At 43.0% G+C, this 25610-nt stretch overlaps 1 protein-coding gene across 1 annotated transcript; it reads left to right on the top strand.

The window, feature by feature from the left end:
* Window positions 1-42: 42 nt before the first annotated feature.
* gfod1 (glucose-fructose oxidoreductase domain containing 1) lies at window positions 43-20739 on the top strand. Its single transcript, XM_088322666.1, has 3 exons — window positions 43-568; window positions 17219-17412; window positions 18074-20739. Exons 1-3 carry the CDS (start codon window positions 316-318, stop codon window positions 18806-18808), a joined length of 1182 nt encoding a protein of 393 aa, XP_088178792.1. The 5' UTR covers window positions 43-315; the 3' UTR covers window positions 18809-20739.
* Window positions 20740-25610: the final 4871 nt, after the last annotated feature.

Here is a 25610-nt window from a genome sequence, read left to right as displayed (position 1 = left end):
ACGCGCCTTTACTTCCGGTGAGTACCACTAACTTGACAAGCCGTTTTAACGCGATCCTTTTAAGGACAAGAGCGTCAAAGAGCGTGAAGAACGTCAAAGAGGCGTCCATTTGCGTGATTGCGTCACCATCCCAAGACTCGGGACGCCTTTCCGTTCCGCGCGCTCGGCGGTCTCCATTTGCAGCCGAAGGACGAGCGCTGAGCGCTCCTTCCTCCGCTGGATTAGCGCCGGGCGGCGGGCGGCCATGCGGCACCGCGGCGGGCGCTCCCCCGCAGGTGGACGGCCGAGCTGACAGAAGCGCAGAAGCGCCGAATCATGCTCCCCGGGGTAGGCGTGTTCGGCACCGGCCTGACCGCCCGAGTCATCGTCCCCTTGCTGAAGAAAGAGGGATTCGCCGTCAAAGCGCTGTGGGGACGCACGCAGGAGGAGGCGGAGGAGATGGCCGAGGAGATGGACGTTCCTTTTTATACCAACCGGATCGACGACGTGCTGCTGCACCAGGACGTCGACCTGGTTTGCATCCACCTGCCTCCGCCTCTCACGCGACAGATCGCCGTCAAAACGCTGGGTGAGTGTGGCGGCGGGGGCACCGCGGCCCCCTTTTCCGGTGCTACGGAGAAGATAGGCTTTCTTTCTTCTCGTGTCTTTCTCGGTCGTCGCGCTTCATATCAAAAAAGTGGAAACGGGTTGAAAGTTCACGGCAGAATAAAAAAAATGCAGAATAATAGATGCGTCAAACACAGGGACCCCTGCTTTCTTCCGTCATTGTATTTTTTCTTCCTATGTTTCTTTTTTCATCATTATTTTCTGCTTGCTTTCTTCTTTCTTCTCTCGTTTCCATTTTCTTTTTCTTTTTCTCAATTTTCCTTTTATGCCTTCTTTCCCCCTACTTTTCTTTTTATTCCCATTTTCCTTTTTTGCCTCTTTTTCTTATTTCTTCTTTTATTGATTCCATTTTGAAAACATGTATTTTTTTCCCTGGGTACAAATGTGAAGACAATGTTACTTTTTGCTTCCTTTCAGTCTCCCTAATGTGCAGTCCTTTTTTAGATCGCCATCAAGTGGACAAATGTAAACACTGTTCCTTTAAGAAGAGCGCAGTTTTTTTGGAAAGCCCGTTTTGGTCGACCTCACTCAGACCCTAGCTTCCAAGGCCCCCAACTCAATTGAGTATGAGACCCTTGGGCTCAATCAATATTATTGGCAACTAAAGTCATCGCAACCCTATGTTTACAACTATGAATTGGATGAGTTGTTTTATAGCACCAAGCTTTTTAAATGCTTTATGCTCACTTTGTGTCCGTGTAGCACTCATTTTCGGTTGCACGACAAAATACAGCCACATGTAGCGGTCAAATAATGAACAATAACTGTCATATTAAAGTGAGGGCCTCTATCTATCGCCCCGTGGGCCACATTTGGCCCCCAGGCCGCGAGATTGAGACCCCTCTAAATGTTTCACGCCGAGCCAGGAAGCGACTCCCTTCCTGTTGCGTTCGCGATTGTGATCTCCGTGCGGTCGGCGAACGCGCGTTCCGATTCCGGAGAGATCGGAAGTCGTCAAGGCAGTCCGGCCAAATATAGGATCTTGAATTTTCAAGGTCAGGAAAACGCTTGAGTTTCGGGTGAAGGGCTGGAAAATGCTTACATTTGTGACCAATGCCGTGGTTCTTGGCAGTCTGACTTGAAAGATCACTCAATAAATGACTTTTAAGTGTGAAAATGACGCCAACACGCCTGCTCAGGAGGCTCGTCTTTATGGCATCTATTTAGAAAACCGGCTCTTTTGGCTCGGCTCACTGAGAAGAGCCGGCTCCCAAATTGCTCCTCAGATTTCTGGTCTTGTTATTGACATAATGTCTATAATAATAAAACTTTACGCACCAAATTATTCAGTAATGAGTTAATTCCTATGTCTGGCAGAGGATACCTGCAAAACACATAAAATATCAATTCAAATATTCACAGATCTACCCCAAAAACTTTAAAATACTCAAGAATTGTAGCTTTTTACACTCTGAACAGATTGAAAGTCAAACAACAACACAATCTCCATGAAAATGCAAAACAATAAAATAGAAATGAAAAATATAAAGTATTCAGTACTATAAATAAATGATGAAATGATAAAAAATGACAATTTACAATTCAATGTTAACCAAAAATCATCTGAAAAACAAATAAAAATAAGTCAAACAAAGAGCAAAAGATCATCAGCTCTCTACGATTCAAAGCACTATGCTTGAAAATAAGTCCAAATGTGGCTCGTTTTTCTGCTTTTTATACATACAGTTCTTTCTTTTTTTGGAGCTCCATTATCGTATTTATAAAGCCCTCTCCGTGTTTGTAAACAAGTGTGACATCGTGAAGCTGTGCGTGCATTGTTAAAGCAGAATGGCAGAATTCATGTCAGTTTATAGGAGCACATTGACACAAAAAAATCTTAGATGGGAACAGCCCAAAACAGCACAAAGTATGTGCTAGCAGCAAGATGGTAACTTTAGCCAACGACAAAAAACTTTCTTTTGACCGGCAATGGATTCCTTCCGTTGAAGGTACTGGAAAAATTGGCCTTGAAAGTGCTTGAATTTGCCCATGTGATGTAAACCAACAAGAAATGTTGCCATTTTGTGGATAAAAGAGAAATTTACAGAAGTTGACCACACTCCTTTGTTGAAAATTGGATAGCGGAGTCACGTCGGGGCCCCGTCTCGCTTACAAAGAAGCCGAAGATCTTGGAGACGTGTTGGACGCGTTCTTCAGGTTCCACCGGCTTCAATCTTGTGAAACGCAATCGCTTCTTCTTTCGGGATTTCTTGGACTTTCCGTTTTCCTTCTTCGCTCCTAGCTCGTAGCTGAGACGGTTGATAGCACTCGAGCGTTGTGGCCTCCTTCCAAAATAGACCCCAGGAAAAGCCGCTGTGAAAAAGGGAGTCCTTCACTGAAAAGTGACGGTCGATTTGAAAAACGGTATTTCCTTTACCGTGGCTCGGCTTTAAAATGCAATTTACTCATATAAAAAAGTACTCGATCTTGTGGCCCCGGTTTCATGATTACCGAAGTGGTGCACCTGTGCCCGCTTCTTTGGTGCCAACTGCCTCAGACTCTGATTGGCTCCCTGTCCCTATTTAAACCCACTCCTATCTGTCCCCTGTTGTCAGTCTGTCTGCGAACCTCAGTGTACTCTAGGCAAGCTTTTTCGACCCTGACTCCTGCCTGTTTTGCTCCCGTCTGTTCCCCGGCGTTTTTTTATCCTGACCACGTCTACTCTCCTCTCCTGGCTTTCGACGCGTTGCTGATCCCGACCACGTTTTTTGCTCTCCTGTCCCGGCGACTGACCCGTTTTTTCCGTTCCCGACACCTTATCGCTCGCCACGGAAGTGCCACTTCCGCGTTCAGAGCAACCTGCTTACCGCGTTCAGCAATCACCAAATCATGGATGCAACCCTTTTCGTTCTTCCCGATAAAACAGAGAGAAACGTAACGATAATGGGTCCCGTCTCCGTTCTGGTCTTGACACCCAGGGCCAATTGCGGAGCCCAGGATGACTGTTTGAGACCCCCAGCCTTAAAATGAAAGTTAAAGGGACAGTGTGTATTATTTTCCCACTAGATGTGGTGCCACGGAAAAAAGCACAGCAAAAGAAAACCAATTATGGAGACTCAAAGAGAAATAAGAAAGGTAAAAATAAAAGACAAAAAGTAAAAATGAAAAAAGACAAAAAAGAGACGACATCAAAAATGAAAAAAAATTAAAAAAAAAATAAGACAAAACGTAAAACTCGAGAGAAAAAGGAAAATAAAAAATGAACAAAGGAAAAATAAGAAAAAGAAATAGATACAAAAGTATAAATGTTTGCTCTGAAATGGAGCAGTGAAAACAAATTTCTGGTGATTTTTCATCCGTTTCCATAATGCGTGCTGAACAAGAGAACAGTTTGGCCTTTCACACTCGAAAAGTTTTTTTTAGTTCCTAATTAGCGCAAAGGCCACTCGCTTTGATATCCATTTCTAAAATAGAAACTGAGCTAGATAGCTCGCTAAATCGCTAAAAAGGTAGCCCGATGGTTAGCTAGAAAGGTAAACGGATGACAAAACTAAAAGGGAGCTTGCTAGCTAGCTCAAAGAGTAAAAAGCCAAATCAATAGTTAAGCTAAAAAAAGAAAAGCGAGATAGATAGCTAGAAACAAGGCAAAAATAACTACTAAAATAGTAAAAATGTTAGCTAAATAGCATGCAAATGAAGTAAAAAGCTAACTAAAAATATAGGTAGATAGCTATCTAGCTACAAAGCTAAAAATGTAGTCAAGTAGCTAGCTGAAGTGCACATGTTTTGCTTATTCACTCTGTAAAACCGTGAACTGGAATTGGGTGTGTTCTGTTCCCTCTAAGATCGATCCAAAAAAAATCATCAAGTTGAATAGATACATTTGCCTAATACACAAATAGATTCTCATTCTTTTCCCTTAAAAACAATTATCTATGCTTGAATTGATTTTTGTTGTTGTTCTTAAAACCCACAAATTGGAATTTATAGATTTGATTTTCCAAAATAAAAAGCTATCATGTCAATACTCTGCTGTTATGATGTTATTAGCAGGTTAATTGAGGGAATTGGGATGAAATAGACTCAATCTTTACAAGATGACCCAGCACTGATGAGCTCTTTTCAGAACAGTTCCGCTTGCACCTCGACTGTCCTTAGTGGGCGCCATGATGGAGACCCCTGCTCTAAAAACGGGTACAAATAACCAAAGTCTGGGTAAATAATGGACCCACCCAACCCAATCTGGTTTATTTTCTTTCAAACAACCCAAACCATGGCGTCATGTTTTTGTAATAGTAAAATGCCATCGGTGACTAGTAAAGACTAGCTAAAATGCTATATACAATATGGCCGCAAAGCGTCATCCCAAATTTGGGGTTCAATCCCGTTTCCGGTCGGAATAGAATTGAACCAACAGGGTTTGTACGGGTGCTCGTCGTCCTTGAAATGCTCCAATGTCAGTGTTGTGTTTTGGAGGTCAGGAAATGCTTGAATTTTGATTGAAGTGCTTGAAAATGCTTGAAATTATTTCCATGGCCGCGTTTGCTAGCCATCTTACTCGATAGACTCTGCGATTTAAGGAAGAAAGTGTGTAAAAATGACGCCGGTGGTGGCTCCAGTCCTCATTATCGAGTTGTCATGTGAAGCGTTACTGCCCCCTAATGTCGCATCCAAGAGAACAGCTTTATTATTATTTATTATTATTTATTAATCATGGCAATTCTGGCTCTTTTTCGAGAAGCGGCGCTTTCGGCTCGGCTCACTGAGAAGAAGACGGTTCCTCGGATATTCTGTTTTTGTTAATGACAATTATCAATGATAATAGCTGGCATTGTCAGCGTCATTTTCACACTCTTTTTTTTGAAGTCATTTATTCTGCATCAAATTATTTAGTAGTCATCTTGTATGTATTGCGCAGGGTCCCTGAAAATCACATGAAATAAAAATACAAATATTCACAGATCTACAAAAATGTGATCGGCTCTGAAATTTCAAGAACCGGTCTTGAAAAGTGCTTGAATTGGGTCGTGGGTAAGCCGTACGTACTCCGAGTGTCTTTGGTTTGAAATTTAGCCGTGAAAATGGAAAGCGTCCGGGATACTTGTCAGTCTTGGCACTCGTCGTCCCCTATACGTTCCTCACTGGCTCCCGTTCCCGTTCTCACGGTCGTCTTTTCACATGCTAATGGAGAAATCCGGGCGAGGAAAAACCCAAAGACTGAGAAAACCGTGACGGACCGACAACGAGGGGAAAGGAGGAAAACGCTTCTTTGGCTTCCTGTCAAATGGCTTTTGTCTGTTTGATGAATGGCCGAGCAGGGGGCGCTCTTTCAAGCCGGCGTTCTCGGATCAAGTAGAAGACCTCCCCCTGTCAACGGCCCGCTCCTGTATGAACTGAGACAGAGGTGTCAAACTCCTTTGAGCTGGGGGCTGGACTAGTAGGTTTAAGAGAGAGAGACAGAGAGAGAGAGAGAGAGAGAGAGAGAGAGAAATGTGAAAGGAATGAGAGAAAACAGAGAAAGATGAAAAAATGAGAGAGGGTGAGATGTGAAGAATGAGAAAAGGAGAGAGTGACAAATATTTAAAGAATGAGAGAGAGAGAGAGAGAGAAAAGGTGATAGAGAGAGAGAGAGAAAGAGAAAAGCTAACAGAGAAAGAAGGTGATAGAGAGAGAGAAAGAGAAAAGCTAACAGAGAGAGAAAGAGTGATAGAGAAAGTGAGAGACAGAGAGAGAAAGAGTGCCAGAGAAAGTGAGAGAGAGAGAGAGAGAGAGAAAAGGTAATAGAGAATGTGAGAGTGTGTGAGAGAGAGGGAGAGAGAGAGAGAAAATGTAATAGAGAGAGGGAGAGAGAAAAAGTGATAGAGAAGGTAATAGAGAGAGAGAGAGAGAGAGAAAAGGTAAAAGAGAAAGTGAGTGAGAGAGAGAGAGAGAGGTGACAGAGAGAGAGAGAGATGCTAAATTAGGGGTATAAAGTTAGGGTCCAAAGTTAAAGAGACAGTGTGTATTTTTTGCCCACGAGATGTATTGTGCATTCTGTCGTCACGAGAGCCTGCCAGTCCAATGAAAACCCTACGAAGGCGAGCTCCCATGAAAATCAAGGAATCTTCTGCTTATTTTACCGCTATTATTATTATTCTCGTAAGCTCGTCGCGTTTAACCAGCATTCTGTTTTTTTCCCTCCACTATCATCATCCAGGAGAATTTTGTGTTTTTTTTTTGAGAAACCAATTCTGAACCTCAGAGAAGAAATATAACGCTCAGTTTGTCCTTTCCGGGATCGGTCCGCGTTTCGGTCTTTATTCCGGCCCGCTGCTCTCGATCACTCGACTCGTAAGTCTTTGACCTCGACCCCCAAAAACAAATTCATTGACCGACGCGGCCCGCCACTGAGAATTCCGCGGCACTGTCTCTGGTGCTGAAGTCGCCCATGACGGGGCGGACTCGAACGCGTGACGACGGTTGAACGGGAACGAAATCGGCAATCCTCACAAGTAGACCGGCTTAAATTGTGAGCGCGATGACATGGAGCAGCAAGATCGTGCAAACTCCATAATAGCGGGCACTCCTGTTTTAGTGCCAGAGTGACAAACGCGTGTCATAAGAGCTCATCACTTCCTCTTTCGCTTAAGCGTGTTTTTTTCTGCTCCCTCTCAATCAAAAACACACACTTGATTGACGAACTCATGTTACGGTAAGAGCTCATTTATCAGTCTCCACCTGAACCTACCTCTCTAAAACAAGTGAACTGCACTTTTGACGCCATCACGCACGCTTTTCTATGACTGACGTGTTAGCAGAGCTGTGCCTCTGCAGTGGCTCCGCCCCTGGAGCTTATCCAATCAGAAGGCACGGGGCGGGTAGCAGGAGGGAGGAGAAGAAGAGGGAATGAGTTTTTCAAGCTTATTTCATGAGAGCAGGGCCATGAGCAGGGAACAATGAAGCAAGAGAGAGAGAGACTTAATAATCGGCTCATGAATTAATAAAAATAATGCCCACGCCGATATCCGTCAAATTCCCAAATATTTATATAATACATCATTTTTAGATCATCACGGGTGTATGGGGATACTCCATTGACAATATAGTGGTACAGATGGTGTGGACTAAGGTCAGGCAAACTGGACCATTTGTTTAGATCAGGGGTGTCCGACTCATTTGAACTCGGGGGCCACACCATAGAACAAACATTCTGTCGAGGGCCGGACTAGTAAATTAAAGAGAAAGAAAAAGAGAGAGAAAGAAATAAGAGAAAGAGGGAGGGAAAAGAAGAGAGAGGGTGGGACAAAGAAAGAAAAAGAGAGAGAGGGAGAGAGCATGAGAAACAAAAGATAAAAAGTCGTGAGAGAGGGGGAATAGAAAGGGAGAGGAAGAAAGGAATCCAAAGAGAAATAGAAAGACAGAAGCAGAGAAAAGAAAGCGCGAAGGGTATGAAGAGAGCGAAGAGAGAAAAGGAAAAAAGGAAGTTAGAGCAAAAGAGGTTAAAAGACAAAGAGCAACAAAGGAAGAGAAAAAGAGAGACATAGAGAGTGAAATAGACAGAGACCGAGTGGGAGAAAAGGGGTGGAGAGAGAGAGAGAGAGAGAGAGAGAGAGTGAGAGAAATAAGGTGAAAGAGAAGGTGAGAGAGGCTTTAGCAACATCAAGTTGACAATATTTCAACCTGCAGCTTGTTTTTCTCTTGCGCTTCTCTGAGTGTTGTCTCGCAGGCCGGATTCAATCCCTTAGCGGGCCTGATCCGGCCCGCGGGCCGCCTGTTTGACACCTGTGGTTCGGATGTTAGACCGTATGGCTCTTTAGCGAGCATTACAAATGATATCTTCCGTTTCTCGGAGTAGCGGCCTTTTCTGACAGCTGCACAATATTCCTTTGACTCGTTGTTGAATAGGATAGCTGTTTTGTTATTGTCCGGTCCATTATTAACTAGGGTTTGCTACCGTCCGTCGTGGTGTCTTCACCCGGTTAGGTCCTTGCTTTCATTTGACTGATTTCTGTTGAAAACTGTGAGCGCGAATTTGCCGATGAGGCCTGCAGTGCATGTGCCTGCACGATTGGAAAGCGAGACTTGAACCCGGCAGTTAATTGAAGCCCCGGCGAACCCCGGGGACCCCAAGGGGTTCCGAGCTGATAACACGCTTCCATGGCAACCCGATGGTTGGCTTTTGTCATGGCCATGAACCAATGCGCAGTCAACAACCGCTTTAACCAAGGAAATGTGCGCAGTAGTTACATGACTCAACACAAACTCGAAAAAAAATAAAATAATTTACAGTGTTTGTAAGAATGCTTGAAATCCTTGAAAACGCTTGGATTTTAATGTTGTGTTTTCAGGCTCAGGAAAATGCTTGAATTTTGGCTGAAGTTTATGAAAATGCTTAAAATTGTGGCATTGGCTACGTGTCTTGGCTTTCTGACTCTATAGACTACGCAATAAATGAAGATCAATTTAAAAAGTGTAAAAATTGTCACCTTGCCGTTGTCCTATCAGGTGTCATTGCTCTGTTGCACTCAGAAAGTAAGCTGTATTTTAATAAAACAGCTTCTTTGAAACTCTTTGTTCTTTTAATGATCTAATATCAAAAACAATGATATTACCCACCAAATTATTTAACAATTAGTAATTTCATTGCAGGGGATCCCTGAAAAATATAATATAATAGAAAAAAATAACTGTAAAACAAAAAATAATTTCATCTTTTTATACAATGAACAGATCTAAAGTCTAACAACAACACAAAATCCATGAAAATGCAAAACATTAAAATAAAAATGAAGAATATGAACCCTCAAGTGCCATAAATAATTGAAAAAATGCAAAAACATAACTCATCGCAATTGTATTTTCACCAATTTAGACACCCCGAAAAAACACCCCAAAAATATACATTAAAATAAATAAAACAAAAAGCAAAAGATCAGCAGTCTCTAGGATTGAATGTACTCTGTTTCAGAGCGATCCATATCATTAAATCCATATTTCTTTTTTTATCTTCCGTATTGACTCCATTATTACCCAACATCAAAGAGCCATTTCTGTCTTTGTAACAAGTGTGACGTAGTCGAACTGCGTGTGCATTGTTGATCCAGAACGGCAGAATTCATGTCAGTGTATAGCAGCTGATTGACCCAAATAGATCCTAAACAGGAATAGCATACGGTATGTGCTAGCAGAAAAATAGCCACTTTCTTTTGGCCAAAGCCAACCAAAGAAGGCGACATAGTGAAGCTGCGCGTGCATTGTTAAAGCAGAATAGCAGAATTCATGTCAGTTTATAGCAGCTGACTGACACAAATAGATCATAGACAGGAATAGCATACGGTATGTGCTAGCAGAAAAATAGCCACTTTCTTTTGGCCAAAGCCAACCAAAGAAGACAACATAGTGAAGTTGTGCGTGGATTGTTAAGGCAGAATGGCAGAATTCATGTCAGTTTATAGCAGCTCCCGTTGACACAAAAAGATTGTAGATCATAATTAGGAACTGCCCAAAATGGCTCAAATTATATGCTAGCAGCAAGATAATGACTTTTGCCAACAACAATTTAAAAAAATGGCCTTGAGAGTGCTTGAAAAGTGCTTAAATTCGCCCTTGAATAAGGTGTACAAACCCTGCATGTACCAGTCATCCGAGAATGAACTGCCATGATGTATATTGGAAAAAATACTTGATAAAGGCAAGAAAACATGAAAAACTAGAGCAAAGGTGATATTATTCTTTAAGATTTTAGACGGGTTCCAATTTTGTTCTGTATCCATAGCAGGTCTGTATCATGTCGTTTCCTCCTCGCTTTGTAATCGCTTTAAGAAAATGACATTTGGTGTAATCGTCTGCAAGATGAGCTTCCCCGGTCGGTTCTACGAGTTCAGAACAGAATTTTCGTCCATATTTTCTCAAACCAATTATTTTGACTTTTGATCACATGACCCCGATTTGAGCTAACCTGCATTGGCTCCATGTTAGCTTAAGATGTGATTTGAAGGTTCTCTTGTTATTTTACCAAATCATGCATGGACTTATTTTTCCTTTGTCAGTCTGTCAACGAACCTCTGCCCCGCCAGACGTGGGTTTTAACTCGTTCCTGTTTTCTGTTCGTATTCCCCTGTCCGGTATTGTTCCCGTTTATTTTTGTCCTGTTTAATATCAGTTTCCAGTTTCGTTCCTGTCTATTTTTGTCCTGTTTATTATTCTCTCTAGTTTTTGTTCCCGTCTAGTTTGTCCTGTTCATTTTCGATATCCTGTTTCATGATCTATCCTGTCTGTCCGTCCTGTCCGGTACCGACCCCATCTGTCCGATATCTACTCGGGCAGTTGGTATAGATCTCGTAGGCCTCTGGCTTCCTATCATTTTACGCCAGACTCCCTCAAATCTTTCCCCCTATGTTCCTGTCCGGAGCTTTCGCTCTGAAAACGCTGGTCTACTCGTGATCCCAAGAGCCAAGAAGAAATCCGCAGGTTGGAGAGCGTTCTCTATTCGGGCCCCGGTGCTGTGGAATGCTCTTCCCCCTGAGGTTCGATCCGCAACCTCAGTGGAAATGTTTCCATCTAAGCTTAAAACACACTTCGACTCTATAGCATATGAATAATCTATATTTTATGTTGATAATATGTGTATTTTTTGCCCTCATGTAGGTTTTAGATCAGGGGATGCTGTCATCATAGTCTGTAGTCTGTGGTCTGTGCAGCCCTTTGAGACTCTTTGTGATTAAGGGCCAAACAAATAAACAGGACTTGACTAGAAAGGATAAAATCAAAATGACATTATCATGATCATTGAAAATTGCCTTTTCTAGTGTTATCATTTGTATTTTCCTGAATTCACTAAAGAGCCTGAAATCCATAATACTTGACTCACTCCTGAATTCTTGAGCATTTTCCAGCGTCCGTCTGGAAGATCTGTCATATCCTGGGATCGCATTCCCAAACCATGACATCGCCGTTTAAACATTGAAGACGGGAACGCCCGAGGTTGCGTTTCGGTGCCGTACTTTAGACCCCGATCCCGGTCCGGAACAGGATTTCAGCTCCCGTGAGGATTCCTGGAAAAACCATACCGGCCCGACATCATCGTTTCCTCCTTTTGTGGTCTGGAGGAGGCCTTCGGAAGTTTTAAACCGTGAGGAAGCGCGAATTCCTTCTATCCCAGAATTAGAATTGTATCAACGCTGTGCAATATTGTATGCAAGGAGATTAGACACGACACTCCGGGGCAAAACGTGTCAAGTAGAAAAAACAATAGTTGCAACGTAGTGCTTGGAAAAACGGATCAAAATAATAACGCGACGAGGGATAATGGATCTCAATAACATTTAGCAGCAGCGATTACAAAAAACTACGATACAAAATCACAAAGTATATGAATATATGGTCAGGACCAGAACGCAGACAGGACCCACTTGTGTTTCGTTTCTCTCAGTTTTATTGGGAAGAAAGGAAAGGTTGCACCCACGATCCGGTGATCGCTGGGCGCGGAAAGCAGTTCGTTCCGAACGCAGGCGTGGGACTTCGAGCCACGGCAGTGTCGGGAACGGAAAAAACGGGTCAGTCGCCGGGACAGGAGAGCAAAAAACGTGTTCAGGATGGGAAACGGGTCGAAAGCCATGAGAGGAGAGTAGACGTGGTCGAGATCAAAAACGGGTCGAAGCTGGGGAACAGACGGGAGCAAAAACAGGTGGGAATCAGGGTCGAAAAAAGCTTGCCTAGAGTAAACTGTGGTTCGCAGACGGACTGACAACAGGTGACAGAAAGACGTGGGTTTAAATAGTGACAGGGAGCCAATCATGGTCCGAGGCAGTTGGCACCAAAGAAGCAGGCACAGGTGAAGCATATTGATAATCATGACATAAATATATATATATGTATACAAATAGTATAAGGTCTGCATTTATAAAGTTGTGCCAAAGTAGCCATTCACACACACGTTCACACACCCATAGCAGCCAGTACAACAACAAAAAGCAGAAACTAGAAGTTTATCTTGGGTGATGATCTCTTTTATGTTTTAAAGATGGGAAGATTCATTTGAGTCAGAATTTGAAACAAAAGAAAATAGTATTTCAAAATATTTATATGTGAAACCCCAAATATGTTTTGAGGGTTTGTTTAGGGTGGTGATGGTCCTGCTTAGGGAAGAAGCTGTCTCTGAGTTTTGGGGGACCTCTAGCGCCCACCAGAGGGCAACACGTCTGGGAAATGTCTTTAAAAACGGTAACGGCTCCGCGAGACGGCAATGTCTTCTGGATTGGGCAGAGAGCCGTGATGATCTTTTGGGCGGTGTTGCTCAGTGAAGGTGATCATGTTGCACCTGTCCCGATTTAGAAGGAGTGAATTTGAGTGTGCGGAAGGAATCCGTTGCGGGGAGACAGGTGGTCTGGTCCAGAGCCAATCCACCGCGGAGTCGTCGACGCAGCTGCTCTCTTTGATTCGGTTTCTTCCCTTGGAAGGAGTATTCGCGTTCCTTCCAAGCGTTGTCACTGGAGGTTCTCCCCGATAAACCACGGCAACACACAAAAAGTATTCGACTTTGCCATCCTCCGTGCAATGTATCCGGATTTTCAGCCTCGCTTTGAGAGCGACAATACACTCTAACGGGGTTCGGATGGGGGCTTGAAATCCTTGAAAACACCCCGATTTGAACGTTGGGTTTTCAAGGTCAGGAACTTGAATTTTGGGTGATGTGCTTGAAAATGCTTGAAATTGTTGTCAGTCTGACCACGCAATCATTGAAAAAAACCTTTAAAAAGTGTGATGATTACGTCGACGTGCCTTTTCAGTTGCTATGGCATCATGTAAAGCGCTAGCGCCCCCTACTGGTTAAAAAAATGCTCGACACGTTGAGTAGAGCCAGCTATTTTGCCCCAAATGATTTAGTAATTTGATATGTTTTGCAGGTGAACTCTGAAAAACACATGAAATATTTGTTAATACATTTACAGATCTACAAAACAACTTTGTAAATTATTACACAATTTTAGCTATGTATACACTGAACCGATTTAAAGTCAAACAGCAACTTAAATCCCTAAGAATGCAAAACAGTAAAATTAAGAGTATTAACACTTCAGGGCTATTAATGAATGCTAAAACACAATAAAAACTATTTACAATATTATTTTAATCAATGTTATTAAAATGTTTCCAAATTTGTTTTGTTTTGTTTTTTATGATTTTTATACAGACAGTACTTTGTTTTTTGTCTTCCGTATTGAACTCCATTTTTACCCAAACTTTTCCAAATGTTTTTAACAAGTGTGACGTGTTGAAGCTGGGCGTCCATTGTTGAAGCAGGACGGCAGAATTCATGTCAGTTTGGAGCAGCCCATTTACACAAAAACGGCACAAAAGTATGTGCTAGCAGCAAGATAGTGACTTTAATTTAGCAAATAACAACAACAAAAAACCTTCTTTTGATCGGCGCTAGATTCCTCCCTTCGAAGGTACCGGAAAAATTGAAAGTGCTTTGCATCGATTTAGTGGCTCATAAATCACGTGATATCGATTAGTTGTTGCAACCCTAGTTTAGAGCTAGGGTTAGGGTTTGAAACAGGGTTAGGTGTCGGCCTAGGGTTTGGGTTGCAAGATAGGGTTTTGAAATGATATTATGGTTCTGAAATAAGATTAGGGTTAGGGTTCAAAACTAAGGTCTAGGCCACAGGTGTCAAACAGGCGGCCCGCGGGCCCGATCAGGCCCGCTAAGGGATTGAATCCGGCACACGAGACAACACTCAGAGAAGCGCAAGAGAAAAACAAGCTGCAGGTTGAAATATGTCCACTTGATGTTGCCAAAGAAAGGTGCCTCCAACAAAGACACTGTTCTTGTATTTGTTTCTCTCTCTCTCTCTCTCTCTCTCTCTCTCTCTCTCTCTCTCTCTCTCTCTCTCTCTCTCTCTCTCTCTCTCTCTCTCTACCTTTGTTGCTCTTTGTCTCTTTCTCTCTCTGTGTCTTTTAACCTTTTTTGCTCTAACTTCCTTTTTTCCTTTTCTCTTTCTCTCTTCCTACCCTTTGCGCTTTCTTTTCTCTTTTCTCTCCTTCTGTCTTTCTATTTCTCTTTGGATTTCTTTCTTTCTTTCCCTTTCTTTTCCCCCTCTCTCACGACTTTTTATCGCTTTTGTTTCTCATGCTCTATCCCTCTCTCTCTTTTTCTTTCTTTGTCCTGCCCTCTCTCCTTTTCCCTCCCTCTTCCTCTTATTTCTTTATCTCTCTTTTTCTTTCTCTTGAATCTACTCATCCGGCCCCCGACAGAATGTTTGTTCTACCGTGTGGTCCCCGAGTTCAAATGAGTTTGACACCCCTGGTCTAGCCTTTGGTTCTTCAGAAAAAGGTGTACAGAGACCGAGACGGTTTCAAAATCAGTTCGTGTCATCTCTGCGCGGTGTTTCTTGACTTTCTCCCTTGATGCTTGTCCCGTCTCTAAATAATTGATGTGAGGGTGGGCCGAGATTTTTTTCCGCTCCATTAGGACTTTCCCAACGCAGCACTCAGACCATCACCCCATTAAGCGCGCCGGACGACTACTCGTTCACTTCGTCATCAAAACGGGTGTTTTTTTGCTTTTTATGGAGTGAGGAATGTATCCGTTCACGCTTCTCGCTGCATTCCTCTTTCTCTTTTTCTGCTGATTTTCGCAAAATCACTCTGCTGATAACCTTCCGAGCTTTTCATTCCAGCCTAGGGGTGAGAAGTAAAAGAGACAAAAAACTAAAAATTCGAAAAATTTCCTGTAGCACAAGAGGGTTTTGAACCGAAGGCTCGGAGATAAAAAAAAAAAAAAGGAATTTGTGCATTTGGTTTAGCGTATTGTTCCATAGGAAGCCGATTGTCGTACGGTGGAAGCGGAGCGAACACAGACTCGCCAAAGGGTTCAGTCCAGTATATAAAAGACAAAATTTCAACTATAGTTTACCGTCAAGGTGTCACACCAATAGACCGCGTTGTGGCTGTAATTGTCTCTCTGTCTCTTTGTCTCTCTGTCTGTCTCTCTCTATCCATCTATCTATCTAAGGTATCTCTCTCTCTCTTTCCTTCTCTCTCTCTCTTTCCTTATTTCTCTCTCTCTTTCCTTCTCTCTCTTTCCCTCTCTTTCCTTCTCTCTCTCTCTCTCTCTCTCTCTTTCTTTCTCTTTCTGTCTCTCTCTCTTTCTTTCTCGCTTTCCTTCTCTCTCTCTCTCTCTCTTTCCTTCTCTCTCTCTCTTTCCTTTTCTCTCTCTCTCTCTCTCTCTCTCTCTCTCTCTCTTTCTTTCTCTTTCTGTCTCTATCTCTTTCTTTCTCTCTTTCCTTCTCTCTCTCTCTCTTTCCTTCTCTCTCTCTCTCTTTCCTTATTTCTCTCTCTCTTTCCTTCTCTCTCTTTCCTTCTCTCTCTTTCCTTCTCTCTCTTTCTCTCTCTCTTTCTCTCTCTCTTGCCTTCTCTCTCTCTCTCTCTCTCTCTCTCTCTCTCTCTCTCTTTCTTTCTCTCTTTCCTTCTCTCTCTCTCTCTCTTTCCTTCTCTCTCTCTCTTTCCTTTTCTCTCTCTCTCTCTCTTTCTTTCTCTTTCTGTCTCTCTCTCTTTCTTTCTCTCTTTCCTTCTCTCTCTCTCTCTTTCCTTATTTCTCTCTCTCTTTTCTTCTCTCTCTTTCCTTCTCTCTCTTTCTCTCTCTCTTGCCTTCTCTCTCTCTCTCTCTCTCTCTTTCCTTCTCTCTCTCTCTCTCTCTTTCCTTTTCTCTCTCTCTCTCTTTCTCTCTCTCTTTCCTTCTCTCTCTCTCTCTCTCTCTCTCTCTCTCTCTCTCTCTCTTTCCCTCTCTCTCTTTCAAAAAATCCAAATATATGATTCCGTTTTTGGCTCTTTGGGTCGAAAAGGTTCCTAACCTCTGCTGTGGCAGATCTGTGTTACCCAAAATCATGTCATTTACCGTGTAGACGAGAGCAGCCATTAGTATGTATTTTTCTATGCGTGTGTTAGGATCGCAAGGGGGGGGGCATGGGGTGGGTTTTTCCCAATCTGGGTCAAAGGGATTACTTTCCGAGCTGGGACAATTGCATCTCGTGACAGATTAGAACTGGAAGTTTGACTTTCACAACTGGGGAAAGGGGGGCGCTGCCCCCACCCCTCCACTTTCGCCCGACCGGTTCCAAGAACGGGCTACCGTTTTCTGCCGTTGTAGAGGAGATAATGGCGCCGTGGATGCTTTCGTCGAGGAATCGCTCTCATGTGATGCAAAGAATGCCGCATGACCGAGTGCTAATCGTTACACGCAACCTCCAGTATTGCTCCCTGCCTACTAGAAGATTAACAACATCCTGAGTCCAGGCATTCTAAGTTATTTTCAACATATTTTGAAAAGAGGGTGAGAAAGAGGGATAAAAAAGAGAGAAAAGAGTGTGTGTTAGAGAGAAAAAGAGACAGAGAGGGACAGAAGGAGACCAAGAGCTCCAGTCTGATGCGAGTGGCACCTGGTTTGGGCAACATCAAGAGGACATATTTAAAGGGGTTCTCATTTTTCCCTTGTGCTTCTCTCAGCCTTGTCTCATGGGCCGGATTGAAACCCTCGGCGGGCCTGATCTGGCCTGCAGGCCACATGTTTGACACCTGCATTTTAGTACAAAGCAGAAAAAAAAATGACCTCCTTGGAGTTAATCGGCATAATGAGCAGACTATTTGCTAATGCTAACTCATGCTAAGTCTCAAAGCGTCTCTTGTTGTTCAGGAATCGGAAAGAACGTGATCTGTGACCGGACGGCGACGCCTCTGGACGCCTTCCGAATGATGTCCGCGGCGCAGTACTACCCCAAGTTGCTGAGCATTATGGGAAATGTCCTCCGCTTTCTGCCGGCCTTTGTTCGAATGAAGGAGCTGTTGGAGGAAGGCTACGTTGGGGAGCTCCTGGTTTGTGAGGCACAGGTAACGTCAAAAATAACTAAACAATGACAATATGTATCGCAGCAATATCATGAAAATGACTCCAAATATGGCTACTTTGCCTGCTTTTTATATATACAGTACTTTCTTTTTTGTCCTCTGCATTGAACTCCATTTTAGCCAACACCCATCGAGCCCTTTCCCTGTTTTTAAGCAAGCAATCAATTAAAGCTGGGCATGTTGTTAAGCAGAATGCCAGAATTTGTGTCAGTTTATAGCAACCTACTGACACGAAAAGATACTAAATCAGAGGTAGGAACAAGACAAAGTATGTGCTAGCAGCAAGATAGCCACTTTACTCTACCCAACACCCATAGAACTCTTTCCCCGTTTGTAAGTAAATAACGTATTGAAGCTGGGCATCATTGTTGAACCAGAATGGCAGAATTCATGTCAGTTTATAGCGACCTACTGACACAAAAAGATCATAAATCATAGGTAGGAACAGCGCGAAGTGGCACAAAGTATGTGCTAGCAGAAAGATAGCGACGTTACTTTGGTCATCAGATGGATTTCTTTCTTTGGAGGTACTGGGAAAATTGAACAATTGGCCTTAAAAGTGCTTGAATTTGAAAAAGATGCGCAGTTTTCAATGTTTACCCGACGACACCGCAACAAACCTGTCCAATCCTTCTTCCGGTAGGTCCACAGCGGCAGTCTACTGGGAAAGAAGTACAACTGGAGCTGCGACGACCTGATGGGAGGCGGAGGCCTCCACTCGGTCGGCACTTACATCATAGACCTGCTGACCTTCCTGACGGGCCAACGGGCGGCCAAAGTCCACGGCTTCCTCAAGACCTTCGTCAAACAGACGGACCACATCCGAGGGATTCGCCAGATCACCAGCGACGACTTCTGCACCTTCCAGATGCTCCTGGAAGGCGGAGCCTGCTGCACCCTCACGCTCAACTTCAACGTTCCCGGAGAATTCCGACAAGAAGTCATCGTCATCGGATCGCTGGGGAGGTTATCGGTCATCGGGACGGATCTCTACGGGCAGAAGAACGACAACGTCGGAAGGGGAGGTCCCCAACTCCTTCTCAAAGATAGCACGCCTCTGGAAAAGGCTTCCCTACCGGACAAAGCCTTCAGCGACATCCCTTCCCCGTACCTGACCGGGATGATCCGGATGATCCAGGCGGTCCGGCAGGCCTTCCAGGACCAGGACGATCGGCGGACGTGGGACGGCAGGCCTTTGACCATGGCCGCCACCTTTGAGGATTGTCTCTACGCGCTCTGCGTGGTGGACACCATCAAGAAATCCAACCAATGCGGCGAGTGGCAGAACATCGTGGTTATGACGGAAGAACCGGAAGTCAGTCCGGCTTATTTGATCAGCGAGGCTATGCGTCGGAGTCGGATGTCCCTCTACTGTTAGCTTCGAACCGTTTGCTAACGGTCAACCCCGACCCTACCTGGAACTGCGATGTTCCTCTGACCTTTGCGGCGTTCTGGCTTCCGCCGACCGGATTACCTCCGTTCGTTGAGCGTTTCTCCCAAGGCGGGAGATTACTTCTCTATTTATAAGAAAGCTCTTCTTATTCCGTCCCGAGAGCCCTTCCTTGTCCAAATCCAGGTCGTGTCGTCCGTTACCAAAGGGTCATTGCCAGGGACCGTTCAATAGTACAATAATAGTTACAGGTTTTAGTGTAGTTGCTACAAAATCATGTCTTTTCTCGGTTTATCAAGTGAATGTGCTTCAGGCAGCTTCTCTGGCTAGGCTATTTGTGTTCTTGTTAGTGACGCGAACGATGAAAGAATACATTTTTAGACCGCTTGGTTTATATTTAGAAGAAAAGGGTGGTGTGGCGTTTGGATCCAACCATTCTGACGTTGGGAAACATGCTTGATCAGATCCCAATGCACTGAAGAAGACCGTATTTTAGGGCAGGGTTTACCAATGTGGCGCCCCCTAAGAACATCTGAGATTTCCCAGGAAATTTTCATTCTTACTGGGAGGAGAAATCATGATCAATTCTCCTAAAAATGGGTTTGAAATTAGCCCCTAATTTCACCCTTTACTGAGGCGGATGCCTGAGTGATGGACTGACTATTTAAACCAACTTCTGATAACTGCTAGTAGCTTTCAGTGCTAATTATTTACAAAACGTAACAAAAAAGTAGTTCTAAGCTTGAAAAGGTCGGTTCCCTGTTTTACCGTATGCTTGGCTAGTCGGTTCACTGTTACTGATACATCGCGATCATGGAACGCCCAAAGTATTAGAAGCCATTTTGCTTTGCCGCCTTGTCTTCCGGAGAAACCAGAACAGAAATCGGAGCTTTTGTTCCTGAAGTTCTAGAAACATTGTTCCGTAAGCTTCCAAGTCAAAACCTTGAACTCTTTTTTTGGGATGATGGGCGGTTAAAAAAAAAGGGCAAGAAAACCTTGTAGCATGTACAAAGTGAAATGTGAGACTATTTTATAATTTGCAACCTTCTTTATTTATACGATTGTCTGCTGTTAAAGGTCCCTCATTGGAGAAGATGAAAATTGTACGTCATTTTTAACCCCTTTTAATGATTCATTCCATGAATTGTTTTTGTGTGTTTTGTGTCACGGATTTCTGAGATATCCGAGATCCAAATACAGACAATAGTTTAAATATTAGGTATGAAGGATTTGGTATTTTTTCCAGATCTCATAGTCGTCATATGATGGCATCTAAAATGACCAAAAGCTCATCCAAAGCTTCCATCCTGACTCTGAAATATGACTTTTTCGCCGCTTCATTTTCAAAAAACATTACAAACTGCGGGCAACACAGTTGTGAGGTCATGAGATTGAACCTCCTGTGTGGAGTTTGCATGTTCTCCTCACGCTTGCGTGGGTTTCCTCCGGGTACTCCGGTTCCTCCCACATTCCAAAAACATGCATGTCAGGTTGATTGGGCTAACCAAATTGTCCCTAGGTGTGAATGAATTGTCTCTGTGTGCCCTGCGATTGGCTGGCAAGCGGTTCAGGGCTTCCCCTGAACTCTGCCCGAAGATAGCTGGGATGGGCTCCAGCAGCCCCGCGGCCCTACTGAGGATAAGCGGTGCAGATCATGGATGAATGGATTACAAAAAGCAACATAACTACTGAAGACATGTACATAGGCTGGTATTATCCAAGAAACCATGGTGTCCAAAAAAAGAAGTACTGTATATATATTTGATTTGTTTTCCAAATAAGCGTTTTCGTGAGTATTTGCTGGGTATTTATTGTTGGATCGCTGTATGCCGCGCCCTAATGTCAGTTTGCAGGATGTGGGACAATATAAGCTGGCCGTTATATTTCCCCTCCATGAAATGAAATTGTTTGAAATACTACCATCGTTTGAGGACTGTTGTTTTTGCACACTCATTTTACACACGTGCTATCGGGAATAACGGTCAAGGATATTTGCCGAATGGGGAATATTTTTCCACAAAATTTGTTTCAAGTAGGTGCCAGTGAAAGAAGCTAACACGACTTACTTCAAGCAGCGTTTGAAGTCCAGGCACCGGGTACAATTGGTTGAGCTTGCGGCCTAAGGAAGAATGGCAAATTGGCTATATAGTATGTCACAAAAGTGAGTACACCCCTCAAATTTCTACGGAGAACATCACTGAAGAAACATGGCTTAGAAACAATGATAATAAGTCAACAAACTTACTAGCTTACTGGAAAGCTATCTTTGAATTGATTTGTCTCAGAAGGTGTAAAGCATGTATTGTGGCCACCAGGTGAGGAGTACAAATGTTTGTGTCAAGCATGGTGTTGGGAATGTCATGGTTTGGGGTTGCATAAGTGCAACAGGAATTGGGGAGTTGCATTTCATTTAGGGAAACACAAACTCAAGCATGTATTGTGAAAAACTGGAGCAGAGAACCATCCCCTTCCTCCAGAAACTGGGTCATGGGACTGACTAACCCCCAATATACCTCCAAGATGACCAGAGATCGTCTGAAAAACACGTCAAAATATAACTTAAAATGAGAAAGAGTGAATGATTGAATGTACTCAATCAAGCAATCAATATCAAATTTAGCTCATTTTTTTTTCTTTTTCTACATGTAGTTCTTTTTTTTCAATTTTTTTTGTCTTTTGTATTGAACTCCCATTATTAGCCAGCAGCTATAGAGCCTATTACCTGTTTGCAGACAAGGGTGATATATTGAAGCTGCACATGCATAGTTGAAGTAGAATGGCAGAATTCATGTCAGTTTACAGATCAGCTCAAAATAGCACCAAGAACCTGCTAGCAGGAAGAAAGCGACTTTATTTTAATCGTCAAAGCCAACCAAAAAAATGTTCTTTTGGTCTGGATTTCTTCCTTTTGGAGGTACTGGAAACATTGAAGAATAGGCCTTGAAAGTGCTTGAATTTGGCTATGCAAAACGTGCAGGAACCCTGAGACGCGTTCCAGAAGGGTTTCCTTCATTCTTTAAGTCGAGCTCAAAAGAAATGCCTCTTTTGTGGCAGAAACTGTTGCTTGGCAACAAGAAGCCGTGTTGCTAGTATACCCCCCCCCCCCCCCCACACACACATAGTAACACTAGCCTCATGAGGTAACCATGGTAACCATTGCAATTGAGGAAAAAGGCCTTTGTTTGAAATTTGGATACAGGAAGGCAAATACTTCATTTTCGGTCAATATTTGAAGTGGAAATTTGTTCTCCGTCTCCAATATGCAAAAATGGATCTTGACACTCTTAGGACAAATATAGGAAAATGATATTGAGCATGGCAGCACGGCGGCGCAGTGGTTAGCGCTTGTGCGGCACAGTTCATGTCATGGGGACCTGTCGTGGGTTCAAATCCAGCTCCAGACTTCCTGTGCGGAGTTTGTATGTTCTCCCCGTGCTTGCGTGGGTTTCTTCCGGGCACTCCGGTTTCCTCCCACATTCCAAAAACATGCATTTCAGGTGAATTGGCCGGTCCAAATTGTCCCTAGGTGTGAATGAGCGAGTGAGTTGTCTGTCTCCGTGTGCCCTGCGATTGGCTGGCAACCACTTCAGGGTGTCCCCTGCCCACTGCCCGATGATGGCTGGGATGGGCTCCAGCCCCCCCCCCCCCCCCCCCGCAACCCTGATGAGGATAAGCGGTATGGCTGATGAGATGAGATGAGATGACTTCTCAGTTACGTATTTTCCCGTGAATTCTTAATTTTTGAAATTGTTCGAGCTTTACTTTGTGAAGTAAATCAAAATAAAAAAGCAAAAAAGGGAAAAACAGCAAAATAATGTTGATTTAATAATTTACTTGTCTGTATTTTGGTATTTATGTGAAAACAAGTCATGATTAATATTTCTATACATTTTAAAAGTAATGATAATACATTAATAGATAAAGAGACTGAAATTCAATGTCTAATTTTATGACAAACCATATATTTTTTTCTCACTTTTTGCAGCTCTTATCTAAAAACATTGTAAAAAAGAATATCTATTAATGATATTTTGTTAAACATCGAAAAAACATTTGAAATATAAAAAAACGACTCAGTCATATTGTAACAGAAAAAAACGTGAATATTTAGTGATTTACTATTATTTTATGAGATGATGTGAAAATAAGCCATCATGAAGATTTCTAATCATTTTAAAAAAGTATAACAATAATAACTAAAAAGACTGAAATTCAATCTGTAATTGTCTGCCAACCGAGTCATTTTCTTAGTTGACTCGATGTTTCCACAGCAATTCTTACAAAATAGTAGATATAAAAAAGGAAAAAACAAGTGAAAGAAATGTTTTGTGAACCAAGGAAACAAAATCAAATGAAAAGCCATTCCTTATTCCATTATTTGGTAACTGAGAAAATGGTTGTATTTAATTGTATATTTATTCGTGCGGTATTAAGGGGAAAGGGTCTTCATAAATATGCCTGCAATTTCTAAAGAAAAAAAGATGCATTTATTCATAAAACAAAGACTCAAATTCATTGATAAATGATGTGCCGTGCAGTTAAATTGTAAATCCTTACTCAATAATCATATATTTGATGGACTCTGGTGACCTCTAGTGTCTATTTTGAGCACTGCACCAAGAGCAGTTTTTAGGTTCAATGGTAAATGTTCTGCATTTCGATAGCACTTTTTAAGTCCGTGAAGATTTCCTTAAAGCGCTTTACAATGTGCTTCACACTTACCTATTCACACACACACACTCACACACCACTAGTGAGGAATTTAGGGGGAAAAAAGCATAGTTTAATACCAAGATTGACTCCATAAAAATCTGCAAAAGAATTCCTTTCTCTTGCTCAACACCAATTCTTTTCTATAAATACTTTTTGTGTTGTTTGGAGCCAGCAGTTTTATTTGAATCGTACAAAATGTACAACGCAGGGAATGGAACTAAATATCGTTCAAAGTCATTGATTATTAAATCAATATTTTCGCAATAGTAAGGAAATAAGTCCTATAAAACGAGGCTCCAAATGATAATGAAATGCGTTTTCCATCTACAAATATTAGGGGTTCCATGAAAATGACGGACACATTTTACTTTGGAAAAGAGAAAAAAAAATCGACATTTTTTTAAAGAAACAGGTAAGGAATCTTAATTGATTCATTTCAAAATCCTATTCTGTTGCGTCATTCAAGGATAGAAGTCAGTTGTTTTTTTTATTATTTCAGGATTGGCGATGATAAAAACCTCGGCTTCTTCTCTGGGCCTGTGATGAAATACATACAATTTGCTGCTCACTATTCGATCACAATTCAGGAACTAAGAGAACGTGTCAGGACCCAATTGCGTAACGTTTCCCACAAGTTTTATTGAAGGAAAGAGGAAGGGTTGCGCCCACGACCCAGTGTTCGCTGGACGCTAGAAGCAAGTTGCTCTCGTACTCGCATGGTGATCCGAACATGGAAATTGGATCTTCCGTAGCGAGCGATGGCGGTGTCAGGGACAGAAAAACTGGTCGGTAGCTAGGACTAAGAGAGCGAGGCGTGGTCAGGGTCAGAAACGACTCGTAAAGAGGGGAGAGCAGACGTGTTTGGGATCAAAACAGGTCATAGCCGGAGACAAAGAGGAGCAAAAACGGGACAGGTGGGAGTCAGGGTCGAAAAAGGCTTGCCTCATATACACGGAGGTTCGCAGACGGACTGACAACAAGGGATTGACAGGACTGGGTTTAAATAGGGACAGGGAGCCAATCAGAACCCGCAGGGGTTGGCGCCGAATGAGTGGGCACAGCTGAGTCACATCGGTAATCATGACAGAATGTCTAAAGCAGGGGTGTCAAAGTCATTTGAATTCGGGGGCCACACGATAGAACAAACATTCTGTCGGGGGCCGGACTAGTAGATTAAAGAGAAAGAAAAAGAGAGATCAAGAAATAAGAGAAAGAGGGAGGGAAAAGGAGAGAGGGCGGGACAAAGAAAGAAAAAGAGGGAGAGGGAGAGAGCATGAGAAACAAAAGTTAAAAAGTTGTGAGAGAGGGGGGAAAGAAAGGGAGCAGAAGAAAGAAATCCAACGAGAAAAAGAAAGACAAGGAGAGAAAAGAGAAAAGAAAACGCGAATGGTAGGAAGAGAGAAAGAAAAAAGGAAAAAAGGAAGTTAGAGCAAAAGAAGTTAAAAAGACACAGAGAGAGAAAGAGACAAAGAGCAACGAAGGAAGAGAAAAAGAGAGACACAGAGAGTGAAAGAGACAGAGAGTGGGAGAAAAGGGGTGGAAAAGAGAGAGAGAGAGAGAGAGAGAGAGAGAGAGAGAGAGAGAGAGAGAGAGAGAGAGAGAGAGAGAGAGAGAGAGAGAGAGAGAGAGAGAGAGAGAGAGAGAGAGAGAGAAAGAGAGAGAGAGAAATACAAGTACAGTGTCTTTGCTGGAGGCACCTGGCTTTGGCAACATCAAATTGACCTATTTCAACCTGCAGCTTGTTTTTCCCTTGCGCTTCTCTGAGTGTTGTCTCGTGGGCCGGATTCCATTCCTTAGCGGGCCTTTCCTGGCCCGCGGGCCGCCTCTTTGACACCTGTGGTCTAAAGCAAGGGAATGAAATCTTTCGAAACTAGATCATTTTCACTTTATTCCAGTTGTCATAAAAGACAATCTCCTATCTCTTCGAGTATCATATGCAAAAGTGGAAAAAGTCTTTCACGCCACTTCTGCATCCATCTTATTTCTTATTTCCGACGCTGTTCCGGACATTTCTGATGTGATCTGCCACATGATCGCTCCAGATATCCTTTCCCGTTTCTGAGGATTCCGGAGCAGA

Source organism: Urocampus carinirostris, chromosome 18 (genome assembly GCF_059441175.1).
Source record: "Urocampus carinirostris isolate Australia breed hairy pipefish chromosome 18, RoL_Ucar_1.0, whole genome shotgun sequence".
NCBI lineage: Eukaryota > Metazoa > Chordata > Actinopteri > Syngnathiformes > Syngnathidae > Urocampus > Urocampus carinirostris.
The sequence above is the reverse complement of the archived record's forward strand: the minus strand, read 5'-3'. Positions and strand labels throughout refer to the sequence as shown.

What these genes read in the sequence shown, in the direction of transcription:
- gfod1 (XM_088322666.1), top strand. Translation starts at nt 316, where the DNA reads ATGCTCCCCGGGGTAGGCGTGTTCGGCACCGGCCTGACCGCCCGAGTC. An exon ending in GATCGCCGTCAAAACGCTGG is followed by an intron (nt 569 to 17,218) that starts GTGAGTGTGGCG and finishes CTTGTTGTTCAG; the next exon opens with GAATCGGAAAGAACGTGATC. An exon ending in TCCTGGTTTGTGAGGCACAG is followed by an intron (nt 17,413 to 18,073) that starts GTAACGTCAAAA and finishes TTCTTCCGGTAG; the next exon opens with GTCCACAGCGGCAGTCTACT.